Source organism: Grammomys surdaster, unplaced genomic scaffold, assembly GCF_004785775.1.
Source record: "Grammomys surdaster isolate TR1022 unplaced genomic scaffold, NIH_TR_1.0 349, whole genome shotgun sequence".
NCBI classification, from domain to species: domain Eukaryota; kingdom Metazoa; phylum Chordata; class Mammalia; order Rodentia; family Muridae; genus Grammomys; species Grammomys surdaster.
In genome coordinates, this window is record NW_021604768.1 from 875,961 (window position 1) to 890,433 (window position 14,473).

A 14,473-nucleotide genomic window follows, 5' to 3' on the forward strand; every position below is an offset into this window, starting at 1 on the left:
CAGTATTCGTTGTCTGTTACAATACCTGTCAGGCATCAGTGACTGGTGCCATCAGTAAATATATGAAAAAAGGTGCTGTGTGGTAAGGTAAGCCTTTGTTTGTAGGCAGCAAGTCACAGGAGACAGGGTGAGCATTTGGGCTCAGAGAGATGTTGAAATTTCTCTTTGGTTGCTTTGGCATCATTCACAAATGTGGCACCCAAGATGCTGATTCACATGGATCAGATCAAGGAGGGCAGCAACAGAAGGGTCACCAGGCCAGTTTGGGGTGATTAACTTTTCTTCTTGCAACTCATCAAGTATGTTAACTTCTGAAGTATCAGAAAGCGCTGCCTTGGGGGCAGGGAGTGCCTAGAGATGGGAGGTAGTAGAAAACACAGACACACACACACACACACCATGCACAGAGAGAGAGAGACAGAGACAGAGACAGAGACAGAGACAAGAAGGGACAGAGAGGCAGAGCAAAAGAAGGAGTGTTTCAATGAGACTTTGTATACTCTTAGGCACAGAAAATCAAGACTGCTTATGCACAGCATCCAAAGCAGAACTTTTTCAGAGGTAAAGAAGAGTTAACAAAGCCACAGTGGCCAACTGCTTATCTTCACCCAATATCAACACTTGAAGCATACAGGATTTTTAGGTCATTGGCTGGTTTTTCATTATCTCTTCATTTCTTGATCCTTGCTACAACAGGTTGGACATTTTGTGTACAGGACACGGCTGTGATTTTTTTCCAGCAGCTCTCTTGTGAGTCCTGGCACAGACGATGATGATGAGGATGATAATAATGATGTATGTGTGTTGTGTATGTATGTTCTGGCTGTGTGTGTCCATGAATGTGGCTGTGTGTTTTTGTCTGCGTGTTCGTCTGTATATATGTGTAGATCCGTGTGTATCTCTGTGTATGTGTGTGTGAGGGGTAGCTGTGTCTCAATGTGTATGTGTGAGTCTTTGTGTTGTGTATCTGTGTGTATCTGTCTGTCTTTGTGTCCGTCTGTCTTTTTCTCTGTCTCTCTCCCTCTCTCCCTTTTGCAGGATTCATGCAATAACTTTAAGGCCATCCCTAGGACATTACTAAAGTGATGCTTTTTGTAAAGTCTCTTTCATGCTAGGAAGTGGGGGAGAGAGAGAGAGACAGATACAGAGACAGAGGCTGAGACAGAGACAGAGACAGAGACAGAGAAGGGTGTGTGAGTGTGTATGTAGTGTGTGTGTGTGTGTGTGTGTGTGTGTGTGTGTGTGTGTGTGTGTGTGAACAACAGGCTTCAGTTGGGTTCACAGAGGGAAGAACTCTTCTTGCCTGCAGGAGGAATTATGCCTGGCACTTCCACTAGGCCTGAATCCATCATTCAACTCCCACTGCACACATCACTGTGAGGTTTCCATGGCATTTATGCCAATGAATTGGACATTTGCAAAGAAGTTTTTAGATTCTGAATAACTCTGTTGCTGTTGGAAAACGTAATTGTTGAATGTTTGTACATAGCCTGGTTAAATCACAAAGAATATGAACTAGTCAACCAAATTCACTTCAGGTATGAGAGTGTTTCTTTCACTGGAAAATTGTTCCTTGTGTCCACTTATGTCAATCACTCTCTGATCTCTGTTCCTGGAAACCACTTGACTGCTTTTTGATGGAATAGTTTGGAAATGGTCTGATTTAGAAACATCAGGGCCCTGGCTATTCTATCATGAAAATGAAATCATTGGTGACTCAATCTGTTACAAATAGATGAATTAATAATCTTGGAGATTCAAGGCCCATTTTTGACTAAGGGCATCAGACATACAAGTATATATATTTACCCAAAACCAAGCTGATGGGCTTTTGCGTGGTTTCCATGGTTGTGTTCCTGTTGTTAATGCTGTTAAGCTCTTACCAACTTTTTATAACATGATATTTTCTTTGCTGTTGTTGTTTATTTGCTATTTTTTGTAATCAGTAAATTTGTTTCCTTGTGCTAAAGCCCTGAAAGCAGAATTTCTCAATCATAGAACAAGGATGTGCTTAATTTTTTGAAGAAAAATACCACCCTGTCTTTCAAAGAAACCACACCATTTTTAATCTCCTGCAGTAATGTATGGGGCTACTTCATGTCTTTGCCAACATTGAATATACTAAACAGGTGTAGTGGGGTGTCTCAATGCAGGTGTTTCCATGAATGTTGAGCCTATACTTTTAGACTTCTATTTTAATGTCTGTCAGTCTGTTTGTCTGTCTGTCTGTCAGTCGGTTATACTATGTCTCTGACTCCCTCAACAGAAGAGAACCTGTGCTTTCTCCAGTCTACATTTTTACCATGTCTCTGGTTTCTGAATGATGGTAAAGGTCCTCTACAGAGGATATGGGGACTTTGCTCCAACTGAGCTGCAAAAGAGTCTGGAGTTAGGAAAAAGCACCAGAATGTTCAGGAAACATAAAGATATTGGTTGCTTGACCCAGAGATTGGAGGCGTTGGAGACATTTCATTCCCTGCAGCCTAAAAGTTCCTTGGATCCAAATACTAACAATAAAATGTCGACCAGGAAGGGTTGGGAAAACAGATTGGACAAGCATGTGTTGGAGACACAACACTGTATCAAGGAGGCAGGAGAAAGCAGAGCTGTTAAGGAAATCCTGCAATGCCAGCCTATGGGATCATATATCATCTGGGAATGAAACCATAGCACCAAATCCAGTCTTAGATAAAAAGGACTACCTTATGTTGATCCCCACACCACTTCTTCTGGGAAATCAGGTGTGGCTAGTTGTAATTCATGGTTGGATATACTTTGATATAGCTTGCTAGGACTTTTGATCAGAAACTTCTATTCTGGACATGCAAAGCCAATACCATTGCAGTCAGGTGACAGAGGAGGGAGGTTGGCAAGGTGCTTAGCTGTTTAGGGAGTTTGTTTGCAAGCATAAAAACTTCAGTTTGATCCCTAACGTAAGTTTGATTGCACATGGTGGAAAAAGAAGTAACTCTCACAAATTGTCTTCTGACATCTGAGTGTACATGATTGAAAGTTCATGTACACAATGCATAAGTAAATGGTAGGACATGTTAAAGTGTGTGTTGATGGACAAATGACTGTAAAGTTGATCTAAACAGGATCTGGGCTGTGAGTAACCACATTGTGCAGATGGAGGCAGAAGTGTTAGAACCTCAGTGTCTTTCAAGGAAGCTACCATGACCTAACAGTGGATGTGTATCTGTGCTCCAAAGATCACCATAAGGGACATGGGCCTCCAGGGAGGATTCACTACTCTATGAGTATTGTGAAAACAGAGGAGTCTTGAGGGTGAAAGGTACACTCAAGCTCAAAACCCTTGTTCTTCTCTTTAAGTTGGAATCACAAATATATACCGTTTGACAAGAGCCCCATTGCTTTTCCTGTTACAGCTTTCAGCTCCCTGCTCTTCACACCAGCACCCATATTAGATTGATGAGTAAAAGAACCAGGGATCATGATGACTCCATATTGGAGATCAGAGATCCTGGCATTCAGAAGGACTTCAGACTCCATGCTGTGTCTGTCCAGAAGGAGAGGGAAGGAGCAGAAACTGCACAAGTGCCTTTGCCCTGTCTGCTGGCTATTGGCTTCCTGTGGCTTCTGCCTTATCAGTTCTTCTGAAATAAGAACTTTGCCCCATCCAATCAAATGTCTACAACTACACCCATAAGGGTACAAATTCCTGCCCAATCCAGGCAGATCTGATTTGTTTCCTGCTGTGAGACTGTCATCTTGCAGCAGCACAGGTTTAAGCCTGAGATTCAACAATGCCATTTGCTAAACTTCCTGATTGGCTGTATGTTGTGGCCTATGGGCTCCTGCTTCTCCTCCAGCATGTGCATGGTGAGACTATCTTAGTGAGCAGGAGGGATGGGTGTCAGAGCTGCCCCAGTTCTGTAGAATCAGATGTTGAGCTCGTGGGATGGAAGGCAACAGGGAGGAAAAAGGAGCTGGTGGAGAATGAGAGATGACAGCATAGGGATTGTGTGCTTGCTAATGTCCCACCAGGGCACACAGTGGTCAGAGATGTCTGATATTAGCATATACGGATGAGGCAATAGACAGAAGAACAGGCAACACAGGTCCCTCCTCTGTGTCTGGTTGTACCTAGAAATGGTACTGAACATGGATAATGACGATGATTCCTTCATAATACCAAGTGGAACTGAGCCTGTCACTTTGTTGAATGGGGAAGAACCCTGTTAGTGTGCAAGAAGGTCAGAGGACAAGTGATCCAGAAGGACCTAGGACCAACAGGTGATCCTAGGTGATCCAGAAGCCCTCATTTCCACATCCTACTGCAGAACTGAGACAACCCAGCTTACCTTCCCCGTGTACCATGTTGATGACAAGGTAGAAATTCCCAAATGTGGTGACAGCTGATTACATCTCTCTACTTACAGGCCAGAACTCAGACAGCCCCATCAGGAACACACACTCCGGACAGGTGAGAGGCAGCTTTGTCCACGTGAAGGACACTAAAGCTGGTGTCCACACCTTCCTGGGAATTCCCTTTGCCAAGCCTCCTGTAGGACCACTGCGCTTTGCACCTCCTGAGGACCCTGAGCCATGGAGTGGTATAAGGGATGGAACCTCAGAGCCGGCCATGTAAGTTCTTGAACCTAGGAGGCTTTAGGCCAGTGCTCTAGACCACAGTGAATTGCTTCCTCCACCTCAGCTCTATAGCAGTTTTCTTTCTGTGCTGAGGGGCATCTCCAATGCAGTTTTCTGACAAATGTGCTAAGGATTACAGTAGAAAAATGGTGCCAGCCTGCTGGGTCAGAGCTTGACACCTGTAGGGAGTTAGTTGAAGGTACTGCAGTAAGGAACAGAGACTTTGCTCATTCTTCCCTGTCACTGTGATCATTCATTGTCCCTGTATCATTGACTAAGAAAAAGTACACATGCTTCCAACTGGAAACTATGTGAAACAAGGAGATACCTTATTGGTACTTGGAAGTGAACTGAAGAATATCTCACTACCATATAGAATGGTATTATCCATTCATTCTTATCATTGCTAAGTGGGTACACTATCCTATTACACAATATCTTTGTTTTATTTCTGATGCTGTGATAACATATCCCTAATTAATAAAGACATATTTTTTTGTGACTGACACTTCAAGCATATAATCAACCACAGGTGGGAAATCACAGAGGCAAAAGTTTAAGAAAGCTGATTGTATCACATTCATAATGAGGAACAGAGTAAAACGTCACAGGCATGCCTATTAACCTTCACTTACCTTCTCCATTCTTATACAACCCAGCAGCCCATCCTACAATATAGTGCCTCATACCATGCGCAGGTATTCGTATTGCAAAGAACATTATCAAGAGAACTTTCCATTGGCAGGCCAATCTCCCAACAGGATCAAGACAACCTTTTAGTAACATTCTTTTCCCAGGTGATTCTACAGTGTGTCAAGTCAACAATCAAATCTAACCACCATTCCAAGATTTAAATTTTGTATATAGAAAGATTGAATGTTGGAACAGAAAGTGTATAATTTTCAATGAAGCTGTCATAAGTCTCCATAAAGTAGTCCCCAAGAATATAACTATGTATGGCAAGGTCTCCATGAAAAAATTTGTCTCTACTTCCATTTGCACAGGACTGGTGGCCTTTACTGTGGTAGGGACTTTAGAGAAGAATCATGTTAGCAAGCCATCATGGAAAGCAGTAATTGTGGGTGCTTAAGAGAAAATTTAGACTAAGATACAGATTAGACACCACATATCTTGGAATTCCTGCCTTCCATTTTCACTAGGTGTCTGCAGACTGATGTGATGAATTCAGAGTTTATGAAGAAGATGAAGGTGACCATGCCTCCCATTCCTATGTCTGAAGACTGTCTGTATCTCAACATCTACACACCAGCTCATGCCCTTGAGGGCTCTAAACTGCCGGTCAGTGTCAGTCTATGGCCACTGGGAACAGGTCATTTATTTCTGTGGAAGATGGGAAGGAACAAAATAATTCTGAGCTCCACTGCAGTTTAGATCCTGATTAGTAGTCTTACCTTACTGAGTGTGACTCTGAGTCCTGGGTCACTAAATGGGAAAGAGGGTCTAGGTATGAAATTAAACCAGGAATTCTATCAATTTGGCACACTAACTCAAGATGGTTCAAAACAGCTGAATATTGACATCACCCAAATTTCTAGCAGCAAGTTTTCTGTTAGGCCAGTGGAATCTGAAGCCCATTCTGATTAGCAATCAGGAAAGTCACTAAGAAAGACACTCAGTTTTTGTTCCACTTAGATGGGTCTGAGGGGAAGAATGACTTTAATTTAGTCCTAGAGTCTAATCCATGCTGAGATTCTCTGTTGGGGAAGCAGGAATGGAAACATGCTCACAGGCCTAAAGCACCTCATCTGTAACTCATTTCCTGAGATCCTGAGGAGTTTTTTTTTTCTAGATCAACCTACACAGAACAAAGGATTTGATAACCTAGTGGGCAGTGTAGACAAGCTTGGGATGTGTGTGGGCCTCCTGGCATCTGAGTTGCTGTTTCCAGGTGATGGTGTGGATCCACGGTGGTGGACTGGCTGTCGGATGGGCCTCTATGGTTGATGCATCCACACTGGCAGCTACTGAGGAAATAGTAATTGTCTCCATCCAGTATCGCTTGGGTATCCTTGGTTTCTTCAGGTAAGCCTGGGACTGGGCTGGGTAATAGGGACTAAGTAGTACATGGGCAGCCATGCAATTCTTCTTCCTGCTACTTCTCAGCACTGGAGACCAGCATGCCAGAGGCAACTGGGGATACCTGGACCAAGTGGCTGCCCTACGCTGGGTGCAGAAAAATATCGCTTACTTTGGAGGCAACCCTGACAGGGTCACTATATTTGGTGGATCAGCAGGAGGCACAAGTGTGTCTTCCCATGTTGTGTCACCCATGTCCAAAGGACTCTTTCATGGAGCCATTATGCAGAGTGGAGTGGCCCTGCTGCCTGACCTTATTTCTGACACTTATGAGGAAGTCTACAAGGTAAGTGCCCTCAAGAACAACAGCCCCTAGAATGCTACCTCAGTCATTGCCTCTGGAGATCTGGTGTTCAGTTAAGTGAATTTTATGTATGCTGAGCATGTTTTTTGATAGCAAACCTCTATCCAGTGACTTCTGTCATGAGCAAAATCACTTATACTTGGCTTCCCAGTTGGTTATACTTGTGATAAAGACGATTACCAAAAGCTCCTATGGGAGGAAAAGGTTTCTTTCAGCTCACACCTTATGACCAATCTTGAGGAAACTATGTACTCAGGCATGTACCTGGAGACCAGAATTTAACCAGAGGCAAAGGGGCAACATGCTTACTGGCTTGTTACCCGTGGCTTCCTCAGTTTAACCTCTTTTACAACCCACAACACCTACCCATGGGTGGCACTGCCCACAGTCAAGTGGGCTTTTCTACATCAGTAATTTCTCAGGAAAATGCCCAGATTTACCTTTGAAACAATCTGATAGAGGCAATTTTTTCAGCTGAAATTCCTCTTTCCAGATGATCATGGATTGTGTTGAGTTGAGAACAAGAAATCTAACAAGAACCCATGAATTGATGGAAAGGGCAGGCTGGTAAAAATATTTGCTGTGCAAGTGTGAGGTTCCAAGTTTAAATCCTCTGAACCCATGTAAAGCTGATGGAGGCAATAAGTGTCAGAAACCCCAGTGTTCCTATGGCAGAATAGAAAACAAAGACAGAAGACTCCCGGGAATGTCATAGGCCAACTAAGCTGGTGGAGACAAATGTAAACAAGGGAGATCATGACATGTAACAGCTGAGACTGTGCTGTGACCTTCATAGGCAAAATGTGCTATACCATACCTATTGTCAGCCGTGAGCAACACATACAGAGAGAGAGAGAGAGAGAGAGAGAGAGAGAGAGAGAGAGAGAGAGAGAGAGAGAGACTAAAGTAACAACAAAACAATATTCAGGTAGAATGTTCTTTCCCAGATGTCACCTCTGAACAACAGAAAATATGAAAACCTCCACTTCTTTCTTTCATACACAACAAACACTAGGATGTGTAATTTGGTGGAAATAACTTCTAGTAGAATCACAGAAACTATGTTCCCTGCTAGAAGAGATAAGCTATCCATTGTGTCTTGCATTTACAGACGGTAGCCAACCTATCTGGATGTGAGGCTCCAGACTCAAAAGCCCTGATACACTGCCTGCGAGCCAAGAGTAAACAAGAGATCCTGGCTATTAACCAGGTTGGGAGAATTGTGTGTCTTGGAGGACCTGATGAACAGAATGTGAAATTGCCATTACTTACTACTCCAATGTGCTTACTCATCTCTATGGTTTGGTGTCCTTTCAGTACAGTAAGCATAAAGAACAAGACAAGCTAATTATCATGTAAAGTTCTTCCTAGAGTGTACATAGAACCCTGGGATGAGATAGGATATAGGGAGTTGCTGTGGATAGTCATGGGCATAAGAATATTTATATGATTGATCTTCAGCACTGACAATCAATGCTGTGTAGGTCTTCAAGATGATCCCTGGAGTGGTGGATGGGAAGTTCTTACCCAAGCATCCTCAGGAGCTGTTGGCCTCTAAGGATTTTCATCCTGTCCCCAGCATCATTGGTATCACCTCAGATGAATGTGGCTGGGGAATCCCCAAGGTGAGACGTAGTTCTAACCTCCTGACTATGTAAACTCAAATGGTCAGTGTTGTGACATCAGAGATACCTTGATGTAGTTCCAAATCATCCAATACTTAAGACTATCATCTGTTTCCCAGTCCATGGAACTTGACCATATCATAGAGAAGATAACCAGAGACACCCTGCCAGCTGTTCTGAAGAGCACAGCAGAAAAGATGGTGAGAGAAATCTTGGCTCATGTTCTGAAAGAGAAGGTTCTCATAGTGTTTCTGTGGGGAATCAATGAAAAGCTTCCACTTTTCCCTCCAAACCCCATTTTATTGCTGGCCACATTCTTACTTACATGCTGCTGCCTGCCTGTCATCATTCTTCCTGATTCTTCCTGGTATAGATGCTGCCTCCAGAATGTAGTGACCTGTTAATGGAAGAGTACATGGGGAACACACAGGACCCAGAAATTCTCCAAGCACAGTTCAGAGAAATGCTGGGAGATTTCATGTTTGCCATCCCTGCTCTCCAAGTGGCACATTTCCAGAGTGAGTACATCTTGGACTAGAGCAAGTAAGGGAGTGATCAGATCTGTGGGACCCAGGTGAGCACTGCAATGTCCAGGCCTATGTCTTGATTAGGTCTCTTATGGCAGGCAGATTTCTCTGACAAAATCTTTATGGTTAGTCAAAAGACAGGAATCCTATCCAGGGTAAGAAGAGGAAATATGTTAGTTACCCTCAGTGTCTTATAATCTACTCAGCTGGGAATGTCAGCATCTCTGTTTAACAAAGGTTTCCCTTTCCAGTGGTCCAGTCTGGATCTCACCACTCAACTGTGATTCCAGATAACTGTAGAGCAAGGTTTCTTGTCATCAAAGTTTAGGCAGATAAGTTCCATATTATAAATCATGTCAACATGTGTCCTCCCTTCCAGGTTCCCACGCTCCTGTGTACTTCTATGAGTTCCAGCATCTGCCCAGCTTCATGAAGCATGTCAGGCCTTCCTATGTGAAGGCAGACCATGGTGATGACCATCTGTTTGTGTTTGGCTCCTATTTGTGTGGCACAAATTGTGAGTCTTTCATGTTTTCCTAGAACTAAATGAAGCATCAGATGAATTCCTGAGTGATTGTTGAGCTCTCTGTCCAATTGGAAAATTGAGAGTCTTTGAGGGGACAGGAGAAGTGTTCCACATTTCCAAGCTTTACAAAAAAACCATGCTCCTCCCACTAAAACATCCTAGAGTTAAAATACAAACCCTTCCCATTTTAGGTTGAAGTAGAAGGAATGAGAAAACACTGCTGTAGAAATGAACCTGAGAAATATCATGTAGTGCATTTGATCAAACCTGTATTCTTAGTGGGAGGGAAGAGGGTATAAATCAGGGCTAGGGCTTGCCCTCAGGATGTGGTTTCTGTAGGAGAGCATGAGTTGGCACCTGCATGGGGAAGCTAGCACTTGGTTCTCCTTATGCCTGCAGTTGACCTCACTAAGGAGGAAGAGCTGTTGAAAAGGAGGATGATGAAGTACTGGACCAACTTTGCAAGAAATGGGTGAGAATACTTCCCATTCTAAACCTTGTTATAGTCCGGTCTAATGTGTGCCCCATTAGTATGCATGGGTCATTAATTACATGGTAGTCTTCAGCCCAGGGTACACTCAGGCAGTTACCTTCCAGCTGTCATTTACTGTTCATCCAAGAGATTGGTTGGGTGAGTCACACTATTATGGTACAGTTCTTTAGATTGTACCTCTGAGAAAGAGACACAAATCTAGCCAGCAGGCCTTGCTGCACATGCATTAGACCCTGGTGGTGACACTTGTATCTATATCAATATACCAGACCATACGTCCTCTGAGGGCCTTGGTCTGCTTATCCACTGCTATCACCAAATATCAGCATCAGGCTGTGAATGAGAGACCTTCACTCTTCCTTGCTGGCTGGCATATTCACAGGAACCCCAACAGCGAGGGTCTACCCTACTGGCCTGTGTTGGACCAAGATGAGCAGTATCTGCAGCTGGACACCCAGCCTACTGTGGGCCGAGCCCTGAAGGCCAGAAGGCTGAAGTTCTGGACCAAGACTCTGCCCCAGAAGATCCAGGAGCTAAAGGGTTCACAGGACAAGCATGCAGAGCTGTAGCATCCTGTGTCAGGAAAGGTGTGTGAGGTTGAAAACAGATGGGATAATTCTGAAGTTAAAAAGTCCATTGATCTATAATCATTTGTTCCAACAAGAACACAAGCATTTTTAACCTTGGCATTTGCTCTTTAAGACATGTATGAAAACCACTCTGTGTGTTATTCATTATGACTCTGGAAAAACTTTCATAAGAGTGAATAAAAGCTCTAATAACAGTGTGGATGTGTGAGTCCAAATTTCCCCCATCTTCTTTAACACTTCAGTGGACTAGGCTCCTCTTTCCTTCCTTGCTTCCTTCCTTCCTTCCTTTCTTTTTCCTTCCTTCTTTTCCTCCTTCCTTGTTTCCTTCCTTGCTTCCTTCCTCCCTTCATCCCTTCCTCCCTTCATTTCTTCCTCCTTCCTGTTTCTTTTGCTACTTCCCTCTCTACCTCCTTTCCTTCCTTCCTTACTTACTTCTTTACTTACTTACTTACTTACTTACTTACTTACTTACTTCCAGAATCTTCTGCCCATCCTCACTCTCCTCTTCTCCAAGTCCCAGATGCTCTTCAAATGCAGTGCATACTTCAAGGACTGTAGACTGCTGCTACTGACTCCATCAAATCCTGTATCCTCTCTCAGCATATTTGTAATTCCCATTAGAAAGTCTGCTTTTTCTGAGTCCTTTTGCCTTCAGAATTCTTTTCATAAAATAACATTGACCACAAATAGGAATTATACATGTCCTCTCATGTGTGGTGCTAAGATAGGAGGATAACAGGAATCGGAGAATGATAACAAGATCCCCATCTCTGGAACAAACAAAATATCATAACCTCAGTTACTTAACAACAGTAACAAATGTACAGTCTTATAGATTGTGAAATTCAGGGTCAAGATGCCCACAGATTTGCTGTGTGTTGAGAATCAGTTCTCTGAGAAATTAGTCTCAAGGATTCCTTCTTGCACCCTTTCCTGGTAGGATATGCAAACAAGACCATTGCAAGGATACTATTAAGTCCTTGCTGACTTGAACTGGAGGTAGGGAAGACCTTCCTCTCAGTGAGACTGGCCTCTTAGGAGGTTTCCATTCTATATGCACAGTATTGATTGAAATTGCTACAGCCTCTGCCCATCAGCTCCTGTGTATACACTAAACTGAAGAGACACTCAGAACACGTTCTAGACTTTTAATAATTATCTCATTTTTAATAGCTTGAGTGTGGATTGTTTTTATGATGCTAGAGATTGGTCTTAGGACTTGTACATTTTAGGCCATTGCACCCATGAGCTATAGCCTCAGACTACTGTGGATAATTTACATGCAATTAAACTAATCTATTTTAGGTATATGGTTAATAAGCCACGAGTAATTTCTATGCTTCCTTCAGAACCATTTCCTGCCATTCAGTATCTTAAACCATGCTTCAGAGTAAACATGACATTACTTTATTTTACTATCCTGGGACTTGTCTCAAATACAACACAACTAGAAGGTTTTGTGACTGGTTAGGTCATTCCCTTAAAGTTTTTGTTTCCTATTATTGTGGAATGCCCAACAAGTGTCCACACAACATATTTTATCCACTTACCAGTCTATGAAAAACTGTTTTCCTTGGTAACTAGCTCTTATTTCTAGAGACATGGTTTCTCTTTTATTTATTTATTTATTTATTTATTTATTTATTTATTCAAATCATTATCTTTAGTTATTCACACAGGGGTTAAAAACACAAAAAGGCAGGATGTGGGGAAGGAGATGACACTGGAGTGTGGGTGTTCAAGGGGAATACTGATATCTTTCAGAACTGGCTATCAGCTGAGTGAAGGTTCAGGGGACAGGTCACTATGACTCTGCCTATGATTCACTTGTCCTTATCTAAGTTGGTATTATCTGCCAAGGCTACCTATTTACAAGGTCTATGACTACTCCGGCTGGTAAATTTTCACAAAAGCTACCTGTTTACAATAGCTTAATAGTTTAATATTTCATATTCACTTATGTGCATATGTGTGCATATACACATGCACATATGGGCATTCATGTGTCATGGCACATACATAGAAGTAAAGGGACACTTGGAGGAGTCAGTTATCTCCTTTTACCATGTGGGTTCTGGAGATTAAACTCAGGTTGTTTGTCAGAGTTGGCTGTCCTTACTCTCTGAGCAATCTTCCCAGGCCATACTTGATGAACATATCATGGGCATTGCTGGGGGCAAGTAAAGGGTGGGTGGGGAATGGAGGACAGTGGATCTTGACAGGTGGGGAATCTGTGTGCTGGAGTTAGTTTACAGCTGGGATTGGGCATGTGGCAGGTGAATGAATGGGGTGGGGGTGCTAGCATCATCATCAGGGTGGAGACAAGGACAGAAAGCCTGACTGGGAAGGGTTCCAATGTAATCGTAGCACATCATTTTGACCTATCAGAGCTTCTGTTTCCTCACTTGGACAGTGACCTTAGGCATTCTTCAAGTGCTCATTTGAGTCCCCATCCTGCTCATGGAGAGGGGATAAAAAAGGAAGACTCACATTTGCTGCTACAAAAGGAGGATCCAAATAGAAAGAAAATATCCCGGCCTCCATGTGGTGTGGTAGCCTAACATCTGTGAAGAGGTTAGGTGTGTGCTGGAACACACAGAAGTAAACAGGGAAGAGTCTAGGGGAGTGGAAATATAGGTTCTTACCTGAAGCCATCCCGCCTCATTTTTGTGTAAGATATCTTGGCCTAAGATTGTCTGGAATCACATGGCTAGAGGTGTGTGTGTGTGTGTGTCTCTGTGTGAGTGTGTGTGTGTGTGTGTGTGTGTGTGTGTGAACTCTAAGACTGAGACATGAGCCTTGGAAAGGGCATTAGTTAAACCATGACCCTATGCTCCCCACCTCCCTGAGTAATTTGGGAAATACCTAGAGCAAAATTTCCTCTCTTTCCTCATTTGTGTCATGCTCTTACACCAGGCATAAGGATTTACTAAAGTAAAAGCCCTTAGAAGCCTAGGACCATAGGAGAAATAGAGACATAGATGGAGACCTGGACTCCAGAGCTATCCCTGAACATACAGCTCTGAAACATCACCTTGGAATGAGATCACTTTGTCAGCACTAGAGATCAATGACATGGCCCCATGCATATGAAGAAAGTGTTCTACCATACCCAGAGTTCAAACCCAGAGGCATCTGTATAGACATAATCAGACTGAGCACATTGTACTTGCAGGCAGGGATCACAAACTAGAAGTTCCCCATCACCTCTTGGAGCTGTACTTGGAGAGTCTCAAGAGTCTTCAATGTCTCCCAAATATTCCTCTACCAGTAAGTCAGCAAAACCACGAGGCAACATGTAGTTCAGAGGGATCCAGAAAAGATGTGTTAGTAAGACTTCAGCACCAGAAACAGTATCCTCAAGTTAAAAGAGAGGGGTCTGGAATGGGAGAAGGTAAAGGGCAAAGGACAAGCTTGAGGGTCGCCCCATCTCTAAACACAAACATACCCTAGTTTTTGCTTGTGTCTCGTGGCAATGGCAGATAACTAGAACCTCTCTAATTATTGTCTCACATCCTTAAAAGTCTGACCATTTGTGTTGGTGTGCTCTGTAGAACAGCCCAAATGGTGTCTGCCCATTTTCCCCATTATCAATGTTCCTAATAACCTGAGAGGTGGATGGAAAGATTCAAATCAGAAATAGGATATAACTGAAGCTGTGGAACTCTGAGCACTTCTCCAAACAATGCATCCCTCA

General features: G+C 43.1%; 1 protein-coding gene across 1 annotated transcript; it reads left to right on the forward strand.

Annotated features, from left to right (window-relative positions):
* The first annotated feature begins 3,714 nt into the window (after positions 1-3,714).
* Positions 3,715-10,973, forward strand: LOC114630978 (pyrethroid hydrolase Ces2a-like). Its single transcript, XM_028779301.1, has 12 exons — positions 3,715-3,843; positions 4,404-4,608; positions 5,775-5,913; positions 6,524-6,657; positions 6,739-6,997; positions 8,127-8,225; positions 8,500-8,640; positions 8,760-8,840; positions 9,014-9,158; positions 9,547-9,684; positions 10,093-10,165; positions 10,569-10,973. The coding sequence occupies exons 1-12, from the start codon at positions 3,768-3,770 to the stop codon at positions 10,753-10,755; spliced, it is 1,677 nt and encodes a 558-aa protein (XP_028635134.1). The 5' UTR covers positions 3,715-3,767; the 3' UTR covers positions 10,756-10,973.
* The last annotated feature ends 3,500 nt before the right edge of the window (positions 10,974-14,473 follow it).

What these genes read in the sequence shown, in the direction of transcription:
- LOC114630978 (XM_028779301.1), top strand. Translation starts at nt 3,768, where the DNA reads ATGCCATTTGCTAAACTTCCTGATTGGCTGTATGTTGTGGCCTATGGG. An exon ending in TCTCCTCCAGCATGTGCATG is followed by an intron (nt 3,844 to 4,403) that starts GTGAGACTATCT and finishes CTCTACTTACAG; the next exon opens with GCCAGAACTCAGACAGCCCC. An exon ending in GTGGCTGGGGAATCCCCAAG is followed by an intron (nt 8,641 to 8,759) that starts GTGAGACGTAGT and finishes TCTGTTTCCCAG; the next exon opens with TCCATGGAACTTGACCATAT.